Consider the following 23526-nt stretch of genomic DNA (forward strand, 5'->3'; position numbering starts at 1 on the left):
TCTTATGCATGCTTTGAAGCGCACCAAAGAATACCATTATTATATGCAAGTGGATTTTTCCTTTATGCATTACATGCATCATCCATCCAGTGCTAGTCAACTATGGATGATAAACTCTCATGAATTTTGATGCATAATGCCTATTTAGCAATTTAATAGTACAGTTATTTCACATTGTAGTAGAGTCACGTTGTGATGGAAGATCTTCCCTCGCTGTGGGTAAAACTGCCACAACTGCCGGTGACCTTTCCTATCCAGCCCCTATAAAAAGACACGTTAGTAAGAGATGTAATAATGTAATGATGGCTGGTTTAAATTAATCATCCCTTGGTTAAGAGCTATAGGACATGAAATCAGTTGTATTTCCTCTTGATTGGCAGTAATATGTAAGAAAAGCACTGACAAATTGTCTACTGTGAGTAATGTTCTTTTCCTCCTTTTCTTTCTGCCTGTAAATACAGGTCTCCTTAATTCTACTCTGTTCCTCCTTTAACTGTCATCAACATGGGAGCTGGGCGATGAAGAAGGGGAGGAGTCTAGCTCTACTGTAAATGGGCCATAATCCAACTGGGCCAAACTCTGCCTCTATATCTGACTGCAGCTTTCTCTCCCGTGGCTTTTCTCACTTTCCTCTTTCTCACTCTTTCCTCATCTTAGACCTTCTTTTTTCTCACACTCTGGGACACTTGAACTTCCCCTTTTTTATATTATATCTCACCTCATTTCAGTTTGCTTTAAGCTAATGTAACTTTCTCTGGACTACTGTTCTGCTTTTAACCTACTTTCAACACTTTGTGTTTTCTTTGTAGATGAAAGCTGCCCAACAGGCCTCAGCTTTGTTTGTGTATTGTACTTTCATGTTCATTGAGAGCCTTTCTAACCTTGTTATTGTTCTGAAATGGTAGACCAGGGCTGGAATTCCTGACGAGCTTCCCATTTCTCAAATAATGTAGACTATTTCTTCCTATATTCCTGCAAGCAAGCTCGACTTAAGGGGCAAATTCTCAGGTGAGCAGTTCCAAAAAGTTGACTCTTTCATGAGCGTTTGTAGACAGCAGTGCTGATTGCCACTGGTCCTAAAATGAATAAACCGTCAACGACTCTTTTTTTTTGTGCTCCACCTTGCACATTGCAGGACTTGAATAACCTGCTGCTAACGTCCTGGTGCAGACAGCAAGATTTTCCATGTTCACAGGTGGCACACAAAGGACAAACATCCTGCAGTATAGCAGCCCAACTATCAATTTAAAAAAAAAATATATATATATATATATTAGTGGTGCAACGATACTCGTATCTATATTGAACCGTTCGATACAGTGCTTTCGGTTCGGTACGCATATGTATCGAACAATACAAAATTTTTAATTTATTTTATCAACTTTCCTTCTGACGATGCTGTCTGTGTTGAGCGCTCAGTGGATCTGCGCTCGACAGTGCAGCCTAGGCGGAGTAGTCGAATGCAGATTCACTGAGCGCAGGGCAAGCTAGCGAGCCAGAATTTAAGCTCTCCTTGCAACATGGCAAATTGAACCTCCCCCACCCTCATTCAGATCTGGTGTTTGGAACTATTTTGGTTTTCATGTGACGTATGACCCTGAAGGTAAGTGCGTCATGGACTAAAGTAAAACAGTATGCTGGATGTGCCACGCAATGCTCAATTACATGGGTGGGAGCTAGTGTGTTAGCGCAGTTAGCTCGTTAACCTGTTGGCCGTCCAGCCCCACGCACGGGGCGATCCTCGGTAGCTCGTTAACGGAGATTTGCCGTGTTGTGGCGTTAACGTCATTTCAACGAGATTTACGCTGACAGCACTAGTGGGAACACAACGAATATGACTGCACATTTACGCCGACATCATCCTAGTGCAAAGACAAGTGGAAGCAGACAAAAACAACAAGCATGCATGCTACAAACTTTACCCGAGTCATTTAGACAGCCGTTAGCACATGATTCTCCTTATGGGGACCTGATATGTTTAATATGCTGCTGAGAATATAGCCCAGAAGAAGCGGATAGTATAGCTTTTATTTTGGAAAGAGCCATTTCTCTGTAATAAACTCTCTTTTCCAAAGATGAGTGATTCCTCAATCAGATACAGGGCTCGCAAAATTGCTAGCCCGACGTCCCGGGGCTAGCGATTTTTCCAGTCGGGCTACCAAAATCTATCTCTTCCCTGCCCGTCGGGCTATTGTAGGAAGGAAAAATATATGTCAATGCTTTTGCATTCTTTCAGAAATGTAGCTGGGTAATTATGTCATTGGCATCGGTGAGCCACTGTCAATATGTGACATATTGAAATCGCGTTTGAATTTGCGCTTGTTTTTTTGCTTTCCCTTTGCAATCGTGCGAACTGTGTATAGAGAGCTACAGCACTGATCTGTGAGTGATGATAATTTGCGCACCAATTCCTCTGACATAGTCTTATTAATCGTTAGCTTACTATGCAAACATGACAAGTGAAATCTCCCGCAGCAAGCTTAAACATGTGAGAGGTTGATCGCGCAGAGAATCGCTGAGCTTATGTGAGTGCGTGTGTAAAACCAGCAGTATATATATTTGACTACGATGACCTGGATGACTGAGAACCTTCACAGACAGATATATATTTTAGTTCTGCTGAGCCAAATAAGACAGGTCAGGGTGAAGAAGTGACAGCCAAAGAAAAGCTTACCACAAAACGGAGAAGTTATGACAAATCAGACTATAAGGCAAAAAGAAAGTGCAGCTTTATGGTTTCATGGACAAAATAATTTCTGTGGCTGCAATATGACGAGCTAAATAACCAGGGCTGCACATAAGTGGTCCGCAGGTGCGCATTCGCTGTCAAAATAAAAAAACACGCACAAGGGTTAGGGTTAAATTTAAAAACTGTACTTTTGAGTTAAAATATATATTTATAATTTTAATAAATGACAAATTAAAAAGGCATGAACATTTTTTTTGTATCGAAAAAATATCGAACCATGACACGAAAGTATCGAACCGAACCGTGAATTTTGTGTATCGTTGCACCCCTAATATATATATATATATACACACACACACACACACACACATATATATATATATATATATATATATATATATATATATATATATATATATATATATATTAGGGGTGCAACGATACACAAAATTCACGGTTCGGTTCGATACTTTCGTGTCACGGTTCGATATTTTTTCGATACAAAAAAAATGTTCATGTCTTTTTAATTTGTCATTTATTAAAATTATAAATATATATTTTAACTCAAAAGTACAGTTTTTAAATTTAACCCTAACCGTTGTGCGTGTTTTTTATTTTGACAGCGAATACGCACCTGTGGACCACTTATGTGCAGCCCTGGTTATTTAGCTCGTCATATTGCAGCCACAGAAATTATTTTGTCCATGAAACCATAAAGCTGCACTTTCTTTTTGCCTTATAGTCTGATTTGTCATAACTTCTCCGTTTTGTGGTAAGCTTTTCTTTGGCTGTCACTTCTTCACCCTGACCTGTCTTATTTGGCTCAGCAGAACTAAAATATATATCCTGCTGCTTTTACACACACACTCACATAAGCTCAGCGATTCTCTGCGCGATCAACCTCTCACATGTTTAAGCTGCGGGAGATTTCACTTGTCATGTTTGCATAGTAAGCTAACAATTAATAAGACGATGTCAGAGGAATTGGTGCACAAATTATCATCACTCACAGATCAGTACTGTCGCTCTCTATACACAGTTCGCGCGATTGCAAAGTGAAAGCAAAAAAACAAGCGCAAATTCAAACACGATTTCAATATGTCACATATTGACAGTGGCTCACCCAATGACATAATTACCCAGCTACATTTCTGAAAGAATGCAAAAGCATTGACATATATTTTTCCTTCCTACAATAGCCCGACAGGCAGGGCAGAGATAGCCCCGGGACGTTGGGCTAGCGATATTGCAAGCCCTGTATCTGATTGAGGAATCACTCATCTTTGGAAAAGAGAGTTTATTACAGAGAAATGTCTCTTTCCAAAATAAAAGCTATACTATCCGCTTCTTCTGGGCTATATTCTCAGCAGCATATTAAACATATCAGGTCCCCATAAGGAGAATCATGTGCTAACAGCTGTCTAAATGACTCGGCTAAAGTTTGTAGCATGCGTGCTTGTTGTTTTTGTCTTTGCACTAGGATGATGTCGGCGTAAATGTGCAGTCATATTCGTTGTGTTCCCACTAGTGCTTTCAGGTTAATCTCGTTGAAATAACCTTAACGCCACAACACGGCAAATCTCCGTTAACGAGCTACCACCGATCGCCCCGTGCATGGGGCTAGACGGCCAACACGTTAACGAGCTAACTGCGCTAACACACTAGCTCCCACCCATGTAATTGAGCATTGCATGGCACATCCAACATACTGTTTTACTTTAGTCCATGACTCGCTTACCTTCAGGGTCATACGTCACATGAAAACCAAAATAATTCCAAACGCCAGATCTGAATGAGGGTGGGGGAGGTCCACTTCTGTCTCGCTAGCTTGCCCTGCGCTCTTCCTTCTGACCATGCTGTCTGTGTTGAGTGCTCAGTGAATCTGCGTTCGACTACTCCGCCTAGGCTGCACTCTCGAGCCTAGGCGGAGTAGTCAAATGCAGATTCACTGAGCGCTCAACACAGACAGCATCGTCAGAAGGAAAGTTGATAAAATAAATTACAAATTTTGTATTGTTCTTTTTTTTTTATCCCCTTTGGTTTTCTTTCTTTCTCTCCCTCTCTTTCTTTCATTCTTTCCCCCTGTCCTATCCCACAGTCATGTCTGTCCCGTTTGCAACTGAAAATAAAATAAATTCATAATTATAATAAAGGTCAATCAAATGGACCAATATGATGATCCACTTGGTAAAATAAATCCTCTTGGCATCTTTCTTGGCCTCAAGACAACAATTCTGATGGCTATAGATCCAAACGGGACACATAAAAAAAAAAAAAAAAAAAAAAAAAAAAAAAAAAAATTAAAATTTTTTTTTTTTTAAAAATTGTATTGTTCGATACATATGCGTACCGAACCGAAAGCACTGTATCGAACGGTTCAATATCGATACGAATATCGTTGCACCCCTAATATATATATATATATATATATATATACATACACAAATCAAAATAGCGGTCACCTCAAGGCGCTTTATATTGTAAAGACCCTACAATATTGGAGAAAGCCCAGACAATCACAACGCCTTATGAGCATGTTGATGGTGGGAAGGAAAAGCTCCCTTTTAATGTTACGAAACTTCCTGCAGAGGCTGAGGGAGGGAGGGAGGGAGGGAGCCCTCTGCTGTGACTGGTTGGGGTTAATGGGAGGGAGACAGGACAAAATTCACACTGTCTAATGATTAACTGTATCATTAGTCATTATTAAATCCAGAATTGATATTGATTTTTGTTGTTGTTGATCTAAGTCAGCCATTAGCGCCATTATGCTTTGGCATAATAATGCATAATTACACTTGGAATAAATGCACGTTTGCATATGCAGTAAATATCATACAAGATGGAGATCTTTTGGGTCTGAAATATGAAGCCAGTGCAAAAATGTCTTCAATTTCCCTGTCACTTTGCAGTAAGTGCATTCTGTGCACTCACGCACACACTCACATTAGACCGCCACTTGCCCAAGTGAATATGATGTAATAAATTAAGAACTGTGAACCTGTACTTAAGTAAGAATGCAATTTGATGTCTGTAACTTGACACAAAGTGCTTTTCTGTTACAAAAAAAATGTGAACATTATTACACCCCCTCAGGCCTGTTTCACTTTCATGAGTTTGGATTTTGCCATTTAATGTCTTGCATGTTTAATGCTGGTCATTGCTCAGCTGCTGTGTGCTCGCTGCTGCTTTTGTACATTAAATAAATTCAGCTTGTACAGCGAAAGTCTGAGGCCTCGTCATAATGTCTGCTCTTCTCTTTCCTGCACATTTCCCTCCTCACTGCATGGTCTATCAGCCTTTCAGCCATTAATTACAGCTGACGCTCTATCCATTTTCCTCAATCTGCTCTTCGCTGTACTCTCTCCTTTCTCTGTGTCTGTGCTCTCTCACCACTGATTCATCACTCTTTACTCTCAGTCCACCCCCTCTTGCACAAAAACGATAAATGGTGTTTGTCAGAATACATTAGCTTTACCACTACAGCTCATCTCTCATCTGCATGATTTTAGTCAATAACATTATTATTGCCTATTACAGAGAAAATGTGTTTAATTTATCTTGGCAGTTAAAAAAAAAAAGAGAGAAAAATTTTTTTTTTAGACATTTATTGTAATGGATGTTATAGTTCAAGATAATTTTTTTTGCATTCATGTTTTATCTGTGCCACATAATCCGCTAATAATTTTCTGCATAATTTTAGATTATTTCTGGTGATCTTCCACATGTTTGCTGCTAGCCCCCCCCCCCCAAAGAAATCCTGCAGTCAGGTGCCAGAGATTTAAAAAATGTAATCTGAGAGATATGGTCACAAGTTCGTGGACACGAGACAAGAATTATTAGTAAAAGATCGTCTTGTTTACGATTGCTGGATGTCTGCAGCCTAGCCCTAAAAATCACAACAGTACGAGTGAGGCGGCTTCAGTGCACTTAGTCATGCTGTTCTTTCACTGCTGTTGCTATGGAGCTGAACTTCAGGTTCAAGTTTTTGTTTTTTTGTTTTTTTAAATAACTCTGAAATAGGATGTATTTTGAGTTGAAGTGAGCATCATGCCATCCAGAGTAGACAGTAGACAGTTTTCTTAATGCTAAGGGGAATTTTTTGTCCTGCTGCGATCGGTCATATGTCCATATTATGAATGGGGACTTGTTTAGAGTGCAAATGAAGGCAGGATTATATGATGTGGCAGATCTGCAGCTGCATCACAGTGAACTGCTGGATAACACTCTGCCTCGTCTACAGCACACAAATTGTGACAGTGTGCCTATCTTAATGAAATAGATGGCTACAGAATAACATCATCTGGAGGTCTGTATGATTATAAAGTGTCTACACTGAATTATGAGTCATTGCTAACAGTGGAAGTTGAAAATTAGTCCAAGCTTATCAGTCCCTCTTGTCAAATCGGGCATGTTTTTAGCTCATCCGGTTGCAGGACCAATGAGCTCATGCAATGGGAAGGTGTCTGTCATCCTTCCTGCTCTGTTCACAATTCACAATAACTGCTACTCCCCTTAGAGTATTGGTCAGGTTTTAGTGAAACTTGCAAACACAATCCTCACCTAATGGATTTTCAGTATTTTCAAAATATGCCCAAGGACAAGGTTTGTCATCTTACAGGCAGTTTTTGTGCTTTTTCTGGCTGTGTTTACTACTCACTGTGCCACAATACTCCTGAACTCAAACACTTTTGTTTGGTGTTGAGCAACATCACAACATTTGTGCAGGATATGACTGTTTGAGGGCCTCCTTGACTTCTCAGTGGATTTCAATTATCATTAGTTTGTGCAGTGCAGCCTATCAATGACACTGAAAGTTAGATTTTTCTTTGTGTCCAATTCTATAACCTGTGAGCTGTGAGCTGTGGTGGATCATGAGCCAGATGAGCTACTGCGTCACTGACATTAAAAAATAATTTGGCCAGACTCATAACACTGGAGCTTTTTCATGCCTGAGTCACAGGCCAGCTTGTGTTCAGGCACACAGATAGTAAAGCTATTGCACTGAAAATGTACAGGCCTTCTTGTTTCAACACAGAAAATTCACCAAGAATTAAAAAAGGTCTCGACTGAGCAGAAAGTCCAAACATCAAAATGGGCTCTTTTATATTTTCATTTGCTGTATTATTATTATTATTATTATTATATTGATAAGTTAACATGTACACAGCATTTAAAGATTGTAGGCAACTGAGCTAGAGCTGGTTTTATTTTTATTTTTATTTTTTGTATATACCATCTGGTGACTTACTTTGCTGCATAATAAGACATTGAATTTTGTATCTTTCTAGTTTGACTGCGCATTATTTCAGATGGAAATACAGTTACCCAAGAGACGAGAATGTAATATAATGACTGATGCATAACATTTAAATTCTTAAGTAAAGTCCAAACACCTCATCATGGTTAAATTACAGTAAATTCCTTTTACTCAAAGTATGGCTTTTGGTTTTGGTGATGTTCAGTGGTCCTATCTGTCCACACCTTTTGAAAGATTTCTGGGACTGGCGAATTGAAGTGAATCTCCACATAATTAATTCTGTAAATACTAAAATATTCAACTGTAAGTCTAGCTTAGAGTTTGTATGCTTTTATTAAAAAATGGACTTGAGTTTATCCTCCATTGGTTATTTGAGCTTTAGACTCCTGTGTTACTGTATTGTGATGTATTTCAAAGGTATACCCACTGCACTGCAAAAGCAGTCTTACTCACTATACACCAGCATACACTGATTTCACCTGACATCAGAAAATAAGCACTGAGTGTGGTTTGCAAAACATTTCAACCCACTTGTTAAATGAAACAAAGCTGATAAAACTGAGTGGTAGTCAGTTTAAACGTGGGGTGAAATAAGCAATGGGGGGTCTGTTTTTAAAAGATCCTTGCGAGCCTTTTGACATATGTTTACTATGCACTGAAATGAAAAGATGACAGGATGGGTATGGTCAGATAAACAGTGATTTCAACAGGCAGGAGGACCTGGGGAAAATGGAAATTAGGTAAGTTTGTATGTGTATTCAGTTAAAACACACGTGTGCTTCCAGCTTACCTCTAATGCATTTGTTAGTGAAGTCTATGCTTTACTGTGTTTGCTCAATTACGGTTGACCCGCAGTGAAAAATGCTACTTTTTGCCATTAATGGTTCTGTTTACTTGTATTAAATCAATGCTGCAGATGGGATCCGGAAGGAGACAATTTGGGGATATTTTTTGTTTACTTGTGGCAGACATTCCCTTTTTTATATTATTTTTTAAGCTATCTGTTCCCTGTGTGTGTTTCTAAACAACTAGAAAGCATATGGGTTCATTAATGTTAATAATTCCGAAAAATAGATTGTTTTTCAAGCTGACGCCAACTACTGGAAATCTAATATCAAACCTATTGTTTTTTTCAGTGTTTTTTCTCATAACTGTTACCAATTACCCTCTTACATACTGGAAATTGTTGATAGCAATAGAAGCAGGGTTATCAGACACACTTCTCTAAGGTCTTCTCTCTTATTTTATCTGCTCCTCTTCATCAAGTCAATGAGTTTGCTTGAGCAAAATCTGACACATGGACGTTTCTTTCCTCCCTCACCCTGGGCCCAAAATCAGCTCAGAGGCTCATATTCCACTTGCTTTTCTCAGAGGAAACCGAAATGTGGGGTAGGGAGGGCAGTGTCCGAAGGGTGGGGCCTTCAGTAGTCCGAGCGCAAATCGGAATCTACACATCTAACTTCTTCCAGGGGGTTTTACAGTGGTTTCCTTTTCATTTCATCACTTTTCAAGATATCGGCTCATCCTCATCCTGCTTTTCTGTTTCCTTCTTTCACAACTTACTTATCTGTCTTCAAATAAGGCCATCTGAGTTGTGAAATCTGTGAAACAATTCTTGCAATGGAATGATCTCCCAATATAAAAAAAAAAAAAAAAAAAAAAAAAAAAATCTTATATAAGCAAGTCAGTTTTCTCTTCATGTTTTCTCTGCTTTTTTTTTTTTTTTTTCCGCTTTCCCTTTTGGCTGAGCAGGTTGGTTAAGCGCACTTTAGTGGGTTAACGATCAGCCTGTTTAATCCCATGGGTGTGTTTGAGCATGCATGGGTGTGTCTGGTGTGAGTGTGTGCATGTGTGTAAGAGATAGAGAGGAGGAGGACGATAACCTTGAGTGAACTGGAATCAGGATATCCAAAGAAAAGTAGCACTGTCCCTCATGGACTCGAGGTAAAAGTCTGCTTTTGCACCTTTGATGCTGCCCACAGAAACACAGCAGGAGAGTAAAGCTGCGCCAGCAAGGACCACAGGAGTCTCGCATCAAACTCACAACCCATAAAAATCTATTATTTTTAGGGCTTTCACAAGCTTTTATTAAGGCTCTTCCAAGCTTGTGTGTGCATTTGCTTGGTTACATGTTTGATTTTTTTGTTTATTGGCTGTCTCTGTCTCTTTGTTTTGAGCTCTGTTGTTGTTGTCATAATGTATTAGCTTTCAATGAGTTTGGTACAGGCTAAGAAAACCATTGCTGCACTTTGACAGCTAAACAGATGCTGTTTCAGTTTTCTAATAGACGGTAAATATTTAATTGAAGTTGGTCATTACGCTCCAGACTGTACTGTTTGCAGTGCGCCTTGGGCTAGAGCGGAATAATTTGCCGGTGTTTTTGGCCAGAACAGGTTATGTAAACCGCAGTTGTGTGGTGTTTTATTTTTGTTTTTATTAAGCGTGACACCACCTGATTTTCAACCACATTTCTGGCCTCCATTAGCGACTTTTCTTACAAGATATTTTGCTCCGTTGTTTTGTTTCTCCTCTTCTTATAGGTTTAAGCGGGTTAGATTGTCCTAACCTATATTAGTGTCAGCTTGAAATTAGTTTACTACAGATAAAAAGACTGATCAATTCATGAGTAAACATGACAGGCAGTAACTTGTGACATGTAATGTCAATACTTTTGAGAACTGGGGGGAAAATTTTAGCTTGTCTGTAAAATCAACGTGTTATTTAATAAGGGTCTCCTCCTGAGTACGACTGATGAAACAAACCTCCTACTTTTTACAATAATTCTTTTTTTCCCTTTGCAAATCTTGCACATAATGCTCACGAGTTAAACATTTATGATGAAGCTATGAGCTATATGTGGGAACAGCACAGCTGCTTGCTTACTAACAGTCCTGTGGCGCTCTACGCAACTTAATGTACTGTTTAAAGTAATCATTTGAGACTTTGTAGAACTGCTGTTTCTTTTTAACTGTAAAGCAAACAGAAAGGCAGCACAACTACATGAAAACAAGTTTTCCACTCTGCAGTTGCAGGCTGCAGACCAAAGCAGATTGACTGACAGGTCTTAAGTAGACTTATCACTTAATCTTCTAACTGTATTTTCCAGCAGAATTATTTTGAATTAAGGAATAAACTGTCATCTGATGTGTATCAGATCACATCAGCCTTGTTATTTCCACTTTCCAGTGGTCTGCTGATAATGCGGGATACGTTTCAGTGTTAGAAAGAAATCATGTGGGTAAATCATAAACCCCTTATTACCTTTTAAGAGAGTTCTAGGCTCTGTATCAGAATAGCAAAAAATTTAAATTATAATTCTTCTTTTTTTTCTTCTGTACTGTTGATGACTGATTATCATTTCATGGTGCAATAAACACTTTGTCAGAGTTCTTTGTGAGAGGAAACTAGTTTGACAGAGTGATTGCATTGGGTTTCCAATGCATCAGAGGCACACAAAAAAAGAAATTAAATAGTTCTTTGAACAAATTCCAGCTTGTTGTAAATTTAAACCCTTCTTTTTATTTAGTGTCGGTTCCTGAAACCAGTTCCCGTGTCCTCCCCCTGTGCAAGCAAACTCTTACTGCCCTGCTTCTGTGCTTCTGTGCTCCCATAGTTTTCTCACTGTACATCGACAGATTTCAATTTGCATCTACCAACTTCATTAATCTTTTTGCAGACAGAGGTGGGCGTATGTAAATGTAACCCTCTATTAGTCAGCCAAAGCCATCACCACTCTTCTCTGCTAATGCTTCCAATGTAGCTGGAGACATTTTCTCTGGCCTGGCCTCTAGTAAGACTGCATGCATGTTTCCTTTTTTTCCCCCTCAGACCTCAGAAATTGATCTAAATGATAATAAAGTTAACCAACAGGCTGGTGAACCTAAATAATCTCAGCCAAGATAAACGTCAGGGAAAATGATCACTTTCCCTGCCCTGCTTCCTTTAAATTGTCACTCTCAGCACTTTTTGCTTGTTAGCAGGTAATGATATAGAAATCAAAGACGAGTCAGTCAGTATTCTTACTGCCATCTCTGTCTATGACTTCAGAAACATTAACCTTTTTTCATGCGGCGTGTCAGGACAGACACTGAGTTGATACCGACGTTTCAGCTTCTCCTGCATTTACAAAAATAAGTCTCACAGTCTAGTATTTCATTGGGCCACTTTTACTTTTGATGCTAAGGTTATGGTTGCTTCTATTCTTACGCAGTGTTGCAGAGTGGAATTCATTTGTCTTTGAAATCTTGTATTGATGATGGGAGAGTCAGACTGCTGCATAAAGCCTTCTCCATCACATCCTAGAGATTCACAGTGGGTTAAGGTCTGGACTCTGTGGTTGCCAGGCCATGTGTGAAGTAAAGAAAACACTTGTGACCTGGCCAGTATTGACACCCCTCCTGAATCACCATGAGTGTGCTTCTGAAAAGTTTTGTCCTGATCTATCCCCGGTGTCCAAAGCTCTAAGCTTTGCCATGTAGTTTTCCAGCTCCAGTACATTTCCTTATTATTATTTACATGTTCTGTACTATAATTACACATGAAGAAGGTTACTTTCAGTTACTTCCTTGTAACAAGGGGTCACTGCAGCAGATAGTTTTGCATAGATGATCTGGGAGATTTCTACACCAGATGCCAGGGGTTTTGTTTCTCTGGCTGAAACCAAATCAGCAATCTTTTACTTGACAAGCAAATGTGTGAACTACTACACTGCAGAGGCATCTTTTCCATTCATTCATTCATTTATGTTTGCCTTTATCTCTTCTTCTTTTATTATTATTTTATTGAATAAAGCCTCGCGTAGCCACAAAATTGCAAGTTCTTCGACATGCAACACACACACATACTAACCTTAATGAAATATGAAATATACTAATCCTGTATTTTTTTTCTTTTTCTTTTGTTTCCTTTCTTGTTTCTTTCCAGTTCTTTGTCTCTGTTTAGTATTGTGTTTTTTTTAATAACATATTGGGCAAACAAAGCCAGAAAGAAAATGATGTCTCATGCTCCCTGAACCACTCTTTCTCAGTGTGAGTCTGATGAATCCTGGCGTTGTCATCTTGGAATATGTTTTAATCTCCTGCTTACTTCACTAATTCTTTCTTCATAATAAAAAAAGCAATGTTATATTCTGAGAAAGCACGTGTTTGGGCTTCTTATCCCAGCATTATCATTTTTTCCAGTTCTCTTAAACAGTCGGATGTTCACGTCTCTGTACAGTCCTTTACATGTTTATGCCATGATAAATATTTATTTAGCATAAATATTCTTTTAGGTAACTGCTTCTTGCTTAACATTGCATATGTTGTAAAACGAAAAGCAGCATGATAAGGAAATACTTTCTGTCACCCTTTCAGTACTTTTTAGTCAGCAGTACAATATTTCTGACATAATGTTAAAAATAGTGGTAATGATGACATTTATGGTAATTAGTCATGAGTTGCTGAGAGGAAAAGTGTCTTTCCTGTCAAAATGCTGTTGTGAGAGAGAAAGAGGAAAAGGTGCATGAAAGGAGAGAGGAGACTTTCTTCTGAGGCCGAAGCATTAAAGTCCTAAATGAAGGCTAATTACATAAGAGGACAAGGGGAAATGCTGTGCACCCTGAGGCCTTGGCCATCTATCTGATTTAAGACACACAATGTGTCAGCGGTAAATCGAATCTGCAGGGAGCAATTGGAGGTTCTCTGCACACACACACACACACACACACACACACACACGCTTGTATTGTGATAAGGCTGCGCAGCACACAGGATTTATTGCGCTGGTGTTAGAATTATCCTGTCATCTTCTTTATTTTATTAATCAGCTTTTGGTCAAAGATGTGATGGGAAAAAAATGTTGAGCATTTGTTCCACTGTGAGGTTTTAGAGCACAGTGTTTGGCTTTGTGGTATCGGTAAAAGCGAGACGATTTTAGATGTGATGACTAGAAAATCTGTTTTATTTCAATTTTGACATTTTGTCTCCTTTAAATAACAAATTAGCAACAAACTGACTATTTGTGATTTTTAATCAGTGATGACAAGTTCTTTTTAAGTTGTTTTGCAGAATCAATTTAGACTGCTTTGTAAAGAAGTGTATAATATTTTGAAATATACTAAAGTAGAACAGGGTTGTAGGAAAAAAAGGTGACACGTGAGTGGTTGTACTTGAAATATTCCATTCTTTCACAGTTATATATGTTAAATAGCAAATGATTAACTTTTCGTTTTTAAATGTAATTGTTTAGCTGCTCCTGGGCTTTATTGTATTCAAAAAATCATTTATTAAAAGCTGCCTGTTGTATTCAAATGGCACACTGTATTTTATTATACACTGTATATACTTATAAAAATGTAACATGCTACTGGTCTGAAAAAGTAGATCATCTGTATCTCACACTGGAATAAACTTGCAAGATTGTGCCATTGCCCTTCATTTTGCTCCCTGTGGTCGACACCATGTGGCCCAATTTCCTGTAAAGCTCCACATTCCAATACAGCATAACTTCTCTCCAGGGATTTAGCACGTGACCTCATCTAGCATAAACCATGCCCTTCTCAGAGAGAAACAGTAGAAGTTTTGTCTCTTGGTTAACTGCTCTCCTCTGTTCTGCAAATTATCTTGTACATCAAAGTGGAGAAGGGCCTTACTGTTAACACACTTTGCAGTTTGACTCTTACTGTAGCTTTGATTTGTTCCTTCCTGGCTTCGTCTGCCTACGCACATGCGCTTGTCTTTGCTGACTGTGTAACTGAAGTGGGGCACGGAGACGAGACTCCTGCAGGGTAGTTTTGGTGATGCTGCACGCTCTCTGCCATCTGTCTGTCTGTCTGGATCTTAGTAATGACCTGCTCAACATCATTACTGTAAATGATAAAGTACAAGAGAAATGGTGAAAAGAATAGCAGGGATTAATTGCTGCGATGGGGGATTAGCAGAAACAAGGAAAGAAATGCCCTTATAAGAGTTCACATTACAAATGGAATACTGGCCTACAGTGTCTCAAAATCAACTCAACTAAGCTAAATATGTTAATAATAATGGATTGGATTTATATAGCGCTTTTCAAGGCACCCAAAGCGCTTTACAATTCCATTATTCATTCACTCTCACATTCACACACTGGTGGAGGAAAGCTACAGTTGTAGCCACAGCTGCCCTGGGGCAGACTGACAGAAGCGAGGCTGCCATATCGCGCCATCGGCCCCTCTGGCCAACACCAGTAGGCGGTAGGGTAAAGTGTCTTGCCCAAGGACACAACGACCAGGACAGAGAGCCCGGTGATCAAACCGGTGACCTTCCGGTTACAAATGCGCTTCCCAACCCCCAGCGCCCCGGTCGCCCAAATAAACAAGTTGTTAAATATTATTAGCCCTTTAATACTTAAATAAGTATTAGCCCTTCCACAACCAAATGTCCTACTCTACCCTACCCACCCCATCTCTTCTTTGTTTTTGTTTTTTATTTTTGGTTGTTGTTTATATCTTTTTTCCCTAAAATATTAAAGCGTGTAAGCTGCTAATGTCATTATACACTCACAGGTCATTATATTAGTTACACATTGTTAGTGGGTTCCTCGTTCATGCTCAGAACTGCTTTAATTCTTCGTGGCATTGCTTCAACAAAGTGCTGGACAGACCCATATTGACATGATAGTATCACACAGTTGCTGCAGACTTGTCAGGTGCACATTCATGATGTGAATTTCCTGTTCTACCACATCCCAAAGGTGCACTGCTAGATTGGGATCTAGTGACTACGAAGGTCTTTTGAGTGCAGTGAACTCATTGTCATCAAGAAACCAGTTTAAGATTATTTGAGATTTGTGACATGGTGCATTATCCTGTAGCCATTGTAAGATGGGTACACTGTGGTCGTAAAGGGACACACGTGGTCAGGCTGCGGTGTGGTGGTGTAAACAATGCTCAGTTGGTACTAAGGGACCCAAAGTGTGCCAAGAAAATGTCCCCCCATACCATTACACCACTAGCAGCAGTCTCAGCTAGTAATACAAGGCAGGAAGGATCCATGCTTTCATATTTTTAAGCCAATTTCTGACCTCGCAATTCAAACAAACAAAATGTGGCAGCAGAAACTGAGACTCATCAGGCCAGGCAACATTTTTCTAATCTTTGTTGTTCAATTTTGTTAAGCCTCTGTGAATTGTAGACTCAGTTCCTTGTTCTTACCTGACTGGAATGGTACTTTTGTGGCTTTCTGCTGCTCTAGCCCATCTGCTTCAAGGTTTGATGAAGCTTTCAGAGATGCTCTTCTGCACACCTTGGTTGCAAAAAGTGGTTATTTAAATAACTATTGCATTCCTATCAGCTCAAGTCAGTCTGGCTATTCTCCTCTGGCATCAACAGGACATTTTTGCCCCAATAAACTGCCGCCCACTGAATATTTTATCTTTGATGGACCATTCTCAGTAAACTCTAGAGATAGCTGTGTGGGAAAATCCCAGCAGATTCGGCAGTTTCTTAAATACTCAGACTAGCCCATCTGGCATTAACAACCATGCCACTGAAATCACCTTTAATCCTCATTGCGAAACTTGTTTTGAACTTTAGGTCATCCTGACATTTACTACATGCATGAATGCAATAGATTGCTGCCATGTGATTGGCTGAACAGGCATCGGGGCAGCTGGACAGGTCTTCCTAATAAAGTGTAGGTATAATGTTGAATATTCCCTATAAACAGTTTTTAGATAGTCTAGTTATTTGTTTTCACAACACAACAGCATATCATAAATCCCCAAAGCCTTAGAAAATCCAAAACACGAAGCTACTGAGAGAGAAAAACCTTCTCTTGTAATTCTTGTTCTTGTAAAAGAACTACTTCCTAATGTAATGTTATGCTTAATCATAACATTAAGATGATTGCTGTGCAGCGCTTTGCATTGTGTTTACTTCACTACTGAGCAACCCTGACTACACAGTGCAAGTTGAAGGAATAAATTCCACTAATTCCTGATGAAAAGAGGCGACAGAACAGATTGAAGTAACTCATTTAGTTCTAAAAATTCCCCAGTTCACTGCCTGCCACAGTGGAAATGAGTGCTAATGAGATGTCTTTGTGTCCACTTTGCTAATGATTCTTTGTGGGCATCTGTGTCTGGTGTATATTTGAGAATAGCAGCATTGAGGGAAGGAGAAGGAGAAGACGCAGTAGCAATAGCATGGCACAAACTGTTGCTACGTGTGAGAGGAAGTCAAACTGTTAGGCTGAGGTACTTATTTGTGCTTTCACTTGTGTGCTATCTTTTTGAACTTCATTTTAAAACCATCCTCAAAAAGAGCTGGTGGACAATTTGTTGAGTAGGATTTTTTGAAGTTATGTTCATGTCATAGTAGTTGAGACATAATTTACGCTTGATATTTACGCATTTTCTAGTATTACCAAATTGAGGGGACTATAGTTCAGCACTCCTTGCATGAAGGTGAGAAGGGATGCCAGCAACAGATTTGAGTGCCGTACACTTTCCTTCTTACAGGCTGCATGGCACAAAGACTTTTTCAGGGAAGTAGAAATGCAACATTTGAAGAAACCGTCATGCTTTCATTTTTTTCTATTGAGTCTCACATCTGTTTGATGTTTGCTTCGAAGACACTTTGAAAATACTTTGTGAGGATAGTCGCGAACAAATGTTCAAGTTTTAGGTTGGGGAAGAAGTGACTGATGCTATGAAATGATGATTGAAATGACAGCCGTGCGTAGGAGATTTAGACATTCACATGCGAGGATGGCAGAGTTGGTGGGTGAGTGTTGTTTAGCAAGAGGAAGAAGGGAGACGAAAAGAGGGAGCCATGACACAATCACATGACAATTTTTGAAACAAGGGTAGCTTTATAACCCCGCTCCTCTCTGGCAACCAAAGGCTCTGCTTAAGTAATTTGAAGACCAGATCAACAAACCCACACAGGTTCCTATTAGCAACACAAACTGAAAACACACACACACGTACGCCATGTATTCCCGTTCCCGGGTAGGTGAGTTGGATAATCCCATGACTCGCCTGACCTCCTCCATACTCCCTGCAAGTAGTGAATCTGGATTGGCTGAGAGGCCGGGCTGGGGTGGGGTTGGAGGGCGTCTGCCCCAGTGGCCGTAATGCGAATATTATATAACTTGGAAAATAAGGTGGAGTGAGGGGGGTGAGTAGTGAGAAAGGAAGAGAGAGTTAGTGAGAGACGGATGTGAAGAGAGTGAGGAAGTGAGAGTAGCAAGAGGCAACAAAGGAAGAGTACAGTAAAACGGTAAAATTACACAATGGCTTAAAAAATGGAGAACAGACTTATTGTTTTTATATTTTACTACACTGACTAATATTTGCTAGAGCAGGGACGCAGGCTACTTTTCCTGTGCCATCTTATGTGAAACTGTCAGACTTCCTTTCTTTTCCAAACCCAGGACTTTTGTTACACAACAGATTTCAAATTTGAAACTTGTGCTCCGTGTCAAGAATTATTTGCAGCATTTGTTGTTTTGTTTTGTTTTGCAAATATCATTCATAAAAATTACATATTTACAATCAAATATATCTAAAATAAACCTGCAAATCTCAGTTAAAATCATAAATCAGTGTCCAAACAGCTTTTTATTTTTTGCTTGTCAGTTAAAAATTCCACATAAAAATGTTGACGTTTTATCGAATGGAGCAGCTACAGTCACTTTCGGTATGCGTCAGGATCCAACACTGTGAATGCTCTTATTTTCTACATCCCTCCCATGGGCACCTCATACTTTCTGCTCCCACACATTAGCCTAAAAAAGCTTTGATCTGAATGGAAAAACTAGGCTTACTGTATATCAGTTCCCACTGTAGTTACTGTTATATGATTCCCCAGTGACAGATCAGGTCAGCTCAGTTCACGCAGTCTCTCCATGGCTGCTACGGGCAATTTATTTATTTAAGACTGTTGTCCATGCTGCTCTATGTCTTCTACTGCTATATCACATAATATAATTTTTACTGGTGTCCATTAAACAACACATTACTGCGATTAGTTATAAATCAGGATCCATTTTAATGGAATGTAGTTTACAATGAACACCATATGCTATTTTTAGACACATACTCTTTCTTAGCATGTGTTCAAACACAAACGCACGCAGCGAAAGCAGTGTTTGTAGGTAGAAGTAAAAGGGTGTGGGAAATCACTGTCATCATGGCCCAGCCTTTACTTTCCTTCATTTGCCTTTTAAGACCAGGTTCTAGACTGATACAGCAAAGTCCGTGCAGTAAATCACAAATACACACATACGCTCCAAAGGCAGTTTGGGTGATGAAAGAGCAGCAAAGGGCCATGAACTGCAACCTGCTTTTTGTGTTTATTCGTGCCTTTTGCTCAAACCCCCCCACTGGAAAGTATTGGTTAATGCGTGTGTAGGTGTGTAGGTGGGTTAATACACTTCTCTTTTCTGCATGTGTACATTTGGCACTTTGTGTCTTAATCACTGTGCAGAGTTGGCTTGTTTGTCAGTACATACAAACCCTGTTGCCCGTGTGAGTGTGTGCATCAGAGAACGATCGACTGTGTGCACGTCTGCTGTGCTCTAGCCCAGTATGCATTCCTAATGAGGCTTGACTCTGTGCTACATGGCTCAGAGCCACACATGATGTCTCAGCAGTGGGAGGAGCATATGAAATGGCTCGCAAGTAGGGGTGGGGGGGTTATAAATCTTTAATCCAAACACCACCCTGTGGTCATTTTACATTACCAGCAGTTGAGTCATGCTGTAACAGACCAGAACAGAAATTTGTAGCATGTGACATTTTGTTGTTGTTGTTTACTGAACTTTTAAACATTAAAAATGAGAATAAAAGAAATGATAAGATAAATTTTTTTTTTAAAAATATAGCTACTCTACATTGCAGTTGTGTTAATTTTGACAGGATATTTTGTTTTAGTCTTAGCCATAATTTTGGCATCTAAATTCTTTTATTTTTAATCTAGCTTAAGTTGATTAAATATTATAACATTATAGTAGACTCAATATGAGATTTATTCAGTTGACCCAAAATAAAAAGTGTAAAAGTTGGTCATGAGGGTTGCTCCATACGGTTTTCAAAGCATCTTCTTTTCAGTGATATCAAATACAAAATGTGTCCATATGTCTACTGCCCTCTTCTTCCCAAGCAGTTGATATTTTGTCACATTTTCATGACAAACAGGGAACGTGAAAGCTAGCTGTATTATTTGCCAGTGCAAGAGACTTCTTCAGTTTTAATAAGATCAACTACAATTGTGAGCTAGATGGCTGAAAATCTAAACAGACACATTGCCTCCACTTCAGCTGCAGAGGATGAGATGCCTGCATTTGTCAGTCTTTCTAAACTTCTGTGTTTACATTTGTTTAAATCGGATGATTGGTCACAGGTGGTCTCCCACTTCACTGGCCACTTTTTTGTGGTCTCCTAGAAGTCCAGATATTTACAGCTCAAGCTCTGCCCCATAATAAGTGTCCACAGTTTCATCAGTTGCTCCTTAAAGTAGACGAGTAATGAGAGCACCAGAAAGATGAGCACATAGCAGGAGCATTTGCCAACATTCACAGAGTTCCAGTGTGGCAAATAAAGTTTAAACACATTGAAAGTTGATTTGATTTCCATCAGTCTATACTCTTCCATTTATCCTTAGAAGCAACGACCATAGGATGAGAGGCAGGGTACACCCTGGACAGGTTGCTAGTCTGCTTCAGGGCTAACACAGAGAGACAGACAAACCATTCACACTCATATTCAAACCTCTCAGAAAAAAAAGAAATAAAGGGTTTTTATGTCCACTGAAATGCTTGGGCTTTTAACTCTTTTAAGGTCTGCTTGAATTTTCATTGTAGCATCCCAAATGGGCGTGTTGGGGAAATTCCACATTTGCAAAAGCAAATTTTATAGACTTAATTTACAATATTATGCAATACCTGTCATAATGAGGTATTCTGTGTTTGTTTCCTTACGATTATGGCTCAGTTGCTCATGCTGGAAATGATTTACCTAATGACTTCAGATTTGAAAAGCTGTGACACCACAAGTGCAGTTGTTTGCCAGGTTGATGATGAACAAATAGCATAGATGTTTGTTTTTGGTATGATCCTCATTGTTAAAACAACTCATTTAAAAAGTCCTGTGAAAGGACCGCATCGAGCCCTTTGAAAACACGACTGTAGCAGAAATGAAAAATAATCGCCCATCAGTATATTTGTGTAAAACTCTGCCAGATCCCTTGTGACAAGGAAGCATCGATATGCTAGCACACACACTAGCATATCGATATTTTGGCTATGTAATGACAATAGCCTTTTAACTGACATATCATGTAATTAAAATTAGCAGTCATTTAGTTATTATAAAAATCTTTATAAGTAATCCCATCTTGCATCAGGATCAGTGGTGTGTCCTAATATATGCACTATGTACAGAATCAACTGAACAATAAGGGGAAAAGGACTGTTTTGTATATACATTGTCTGCACGTAACCTATATGTGCCAAATTTGATTAGACTATTGAAGCAGATTACTGTACTTCTAGCTGAAACTCCTAATAGTTTCAGTTTGTGGGTTTGATGAACCATACTTAGCCTCTGAGGTTATAGTGATGCAGAAAACTAGGTCTGAAATTGAAGTATGCATATTTAACAGAGGTGCATTTATTTTTGTGGTGCAATGGAACAGTACTTGTGAAAAAGTATTCTGTGTTTTGTGATTGCATACTTTGCTCAGATGGGGATCAGAAGTTTAGCTGGGACTGCATTCCGAATCCAGATACCATTCAAACTTGGCTGCATTGGAGTCATCTTGACTAGCTCACCATAGATATGAATAGACATCTTAGCTTAAGGTGTCTTCCAAGATCCATCAACGCTACTCCCCTTGGTTGCGGTCCAATTTACATAAGCAAGTGTCGTCTTTCCAGTGACCATCAGAAACCAGGCCATGTGAATTTGGGTCATGCTTTTTTAGATAGCAGTGCTGCTGATCTGTGAGGTGGATTCGGAGTTCCAGTTAATGTAATCCACTGTACTTTCCAGTTCTGATTGAACATGTGGAGAAAATGGACAGCAAAACACTTGAAGCCTTAGTTGAGAAGTGATGTTGTATCAGCACTGGAGCCAAGATATCTGTAGACCTAAACGCAAAGTCATTGTCAGGCTTAGCAAGCTAATCCTATTACATAATCCCCATATACATTCCAACTAGTGTGCTACCAAAACAAACAACAGGGGAAAGATTTAAGTCCTTTAATGCGGTCAAATTCCTGTGATGGATTACACGGCAGTGTCAGTCGAACACAGCAGACGTAATGTATTCTTGGTTTGCATCCTGCCACTTGACTTGCAGTGCAGCTGTCAAGTTGCTCTTAGTGACTAGTTAAGCCTCACAGTGCACTTCATGTGTGTAAATCTGACTGTGTGTGATTACACAAGAAGTATAAAATTCTTTACTTTGTATCGTAACACACTTAGAAGATTGGACTGAGATTTAGAGCCTAGATACAGCACAGAGAAGCTGTTAGTGATAGGCTTCATTGGATTTGGCTTAGAGTTGATTTGTTTTTCACTTTAAGCATTCATTAATGAAAAGACATCTGGCTCATCATTGCGTTGTGTCAACCTGGGGAAAACACTGCAAACACTATGAGGGTTTGAATTCCGATGAGGGATTCATTTTTTTTTTTATCACCCTAAGATTTGAGTCGGTTCTTTGTTCTGTCTCTGTAATACTGTGTATATTTGGGATCCGTTTACAGAAAATTGCATGACTAAATTTGGGCTCATTCAAAGGTGGTGTGAATGAGTCACCCTACACATGACATTTCCATGCTGCAAATCAGCATTCTTGACTCATGTTTTCTCCCTCTTTCCTCTCTCTACATATTACAGTTCATCACCCAGAGAAGGAGAGATCAGCAGCTCTGTGGTACCTGCCCAATCCAAGACCAGCGGGCAGACTCATAAGATCTGTTTGGTGTGCTCAGATGAGGCCTCTGGATGCCATTACGGGGTTGTAACATGTGGCAGCTGCAAGGTTTTCTTCAAGAGAGCCGTTGAAGGTTGGTCTCCCGCAATCTGCACCCACTGCCTCAATCACTCAGACACGGCACACTCCTCATTAATGCTGGAAATTCAGTTTTATTTTGAATGATGGTACTATGGATGTTTAAATTACATATGCTTATATACATATGCACTAAATTGTTAGTATTTATTACAAGTTTTCTCCCGTTACACTACAGCTCTTGATGCTTCTGCACATCTCTGCTCTGTCCTGAAGAAGAGAATTTAATGATTTCTCCAAGTTCAGGGTCACAGTTGAATAGTAGAGTGCAGGGTGAGATCTTATGTCTTCAATTGTTTGTGGGTTTAGTACATTAGTTGTATTTCTCCACCTCTTTTATTCCCCTTCTTGTTTGTTATGCCCCAAAGCAGGGACTGCTTACAACTGGTTTTGATTACCAACAAAACAAAAGCATGCAGAGGAAAGGCCGTAATCCAGAAATATCATCTTTCCATTTTCTTTTCCAGTTTTCCAATAAAGTGGCCACGCTCTCTAGCCAATTTATTAGGTACACCTTACCATACTGGTTTAGACCCCCTT

The 23526-nt window shown here is 39.4% G+C and overlaps 1 protein-coding gene across 2 annotated transcripts in view; it reads left to right on the forward strand.

The window, feature by feature from the left end:
* The window catches only part of LOC120733770 (glucocorticoid receptor-like), a 65657-nt gene that overhangs the window by 18393 nt on the left and 23738 nt on the right, over nt 1-23526 (forward strand). For both annotated transcript variants that reach the window (XM_040032166.1, XM_040032167.1), the window contains exon 3: nt 22812-22981. In XM_040032166.1, coding sequence (XP_039888100.1) covers nt 22812-22981 — 170 coding nt within the window. The remainder of the gene's footprint in view (nt 1-22811; nt 22982-23526) is intronic.

This window comes from Simochromis diagramma, unplaced genomic scaffold (genome assembly GCF_900408965.1).
Source record: "Simochromis diagramma unplaced genomic scaffold, fSimDia1.1 OVJJ01000216.1, whole genome shotgun sequence".
NCBI lineage: Eukaryota > Metazoa > Chordata > Actinopteri > Cichliformes > Cichlidae > Simochromis > Simochromis diagramma.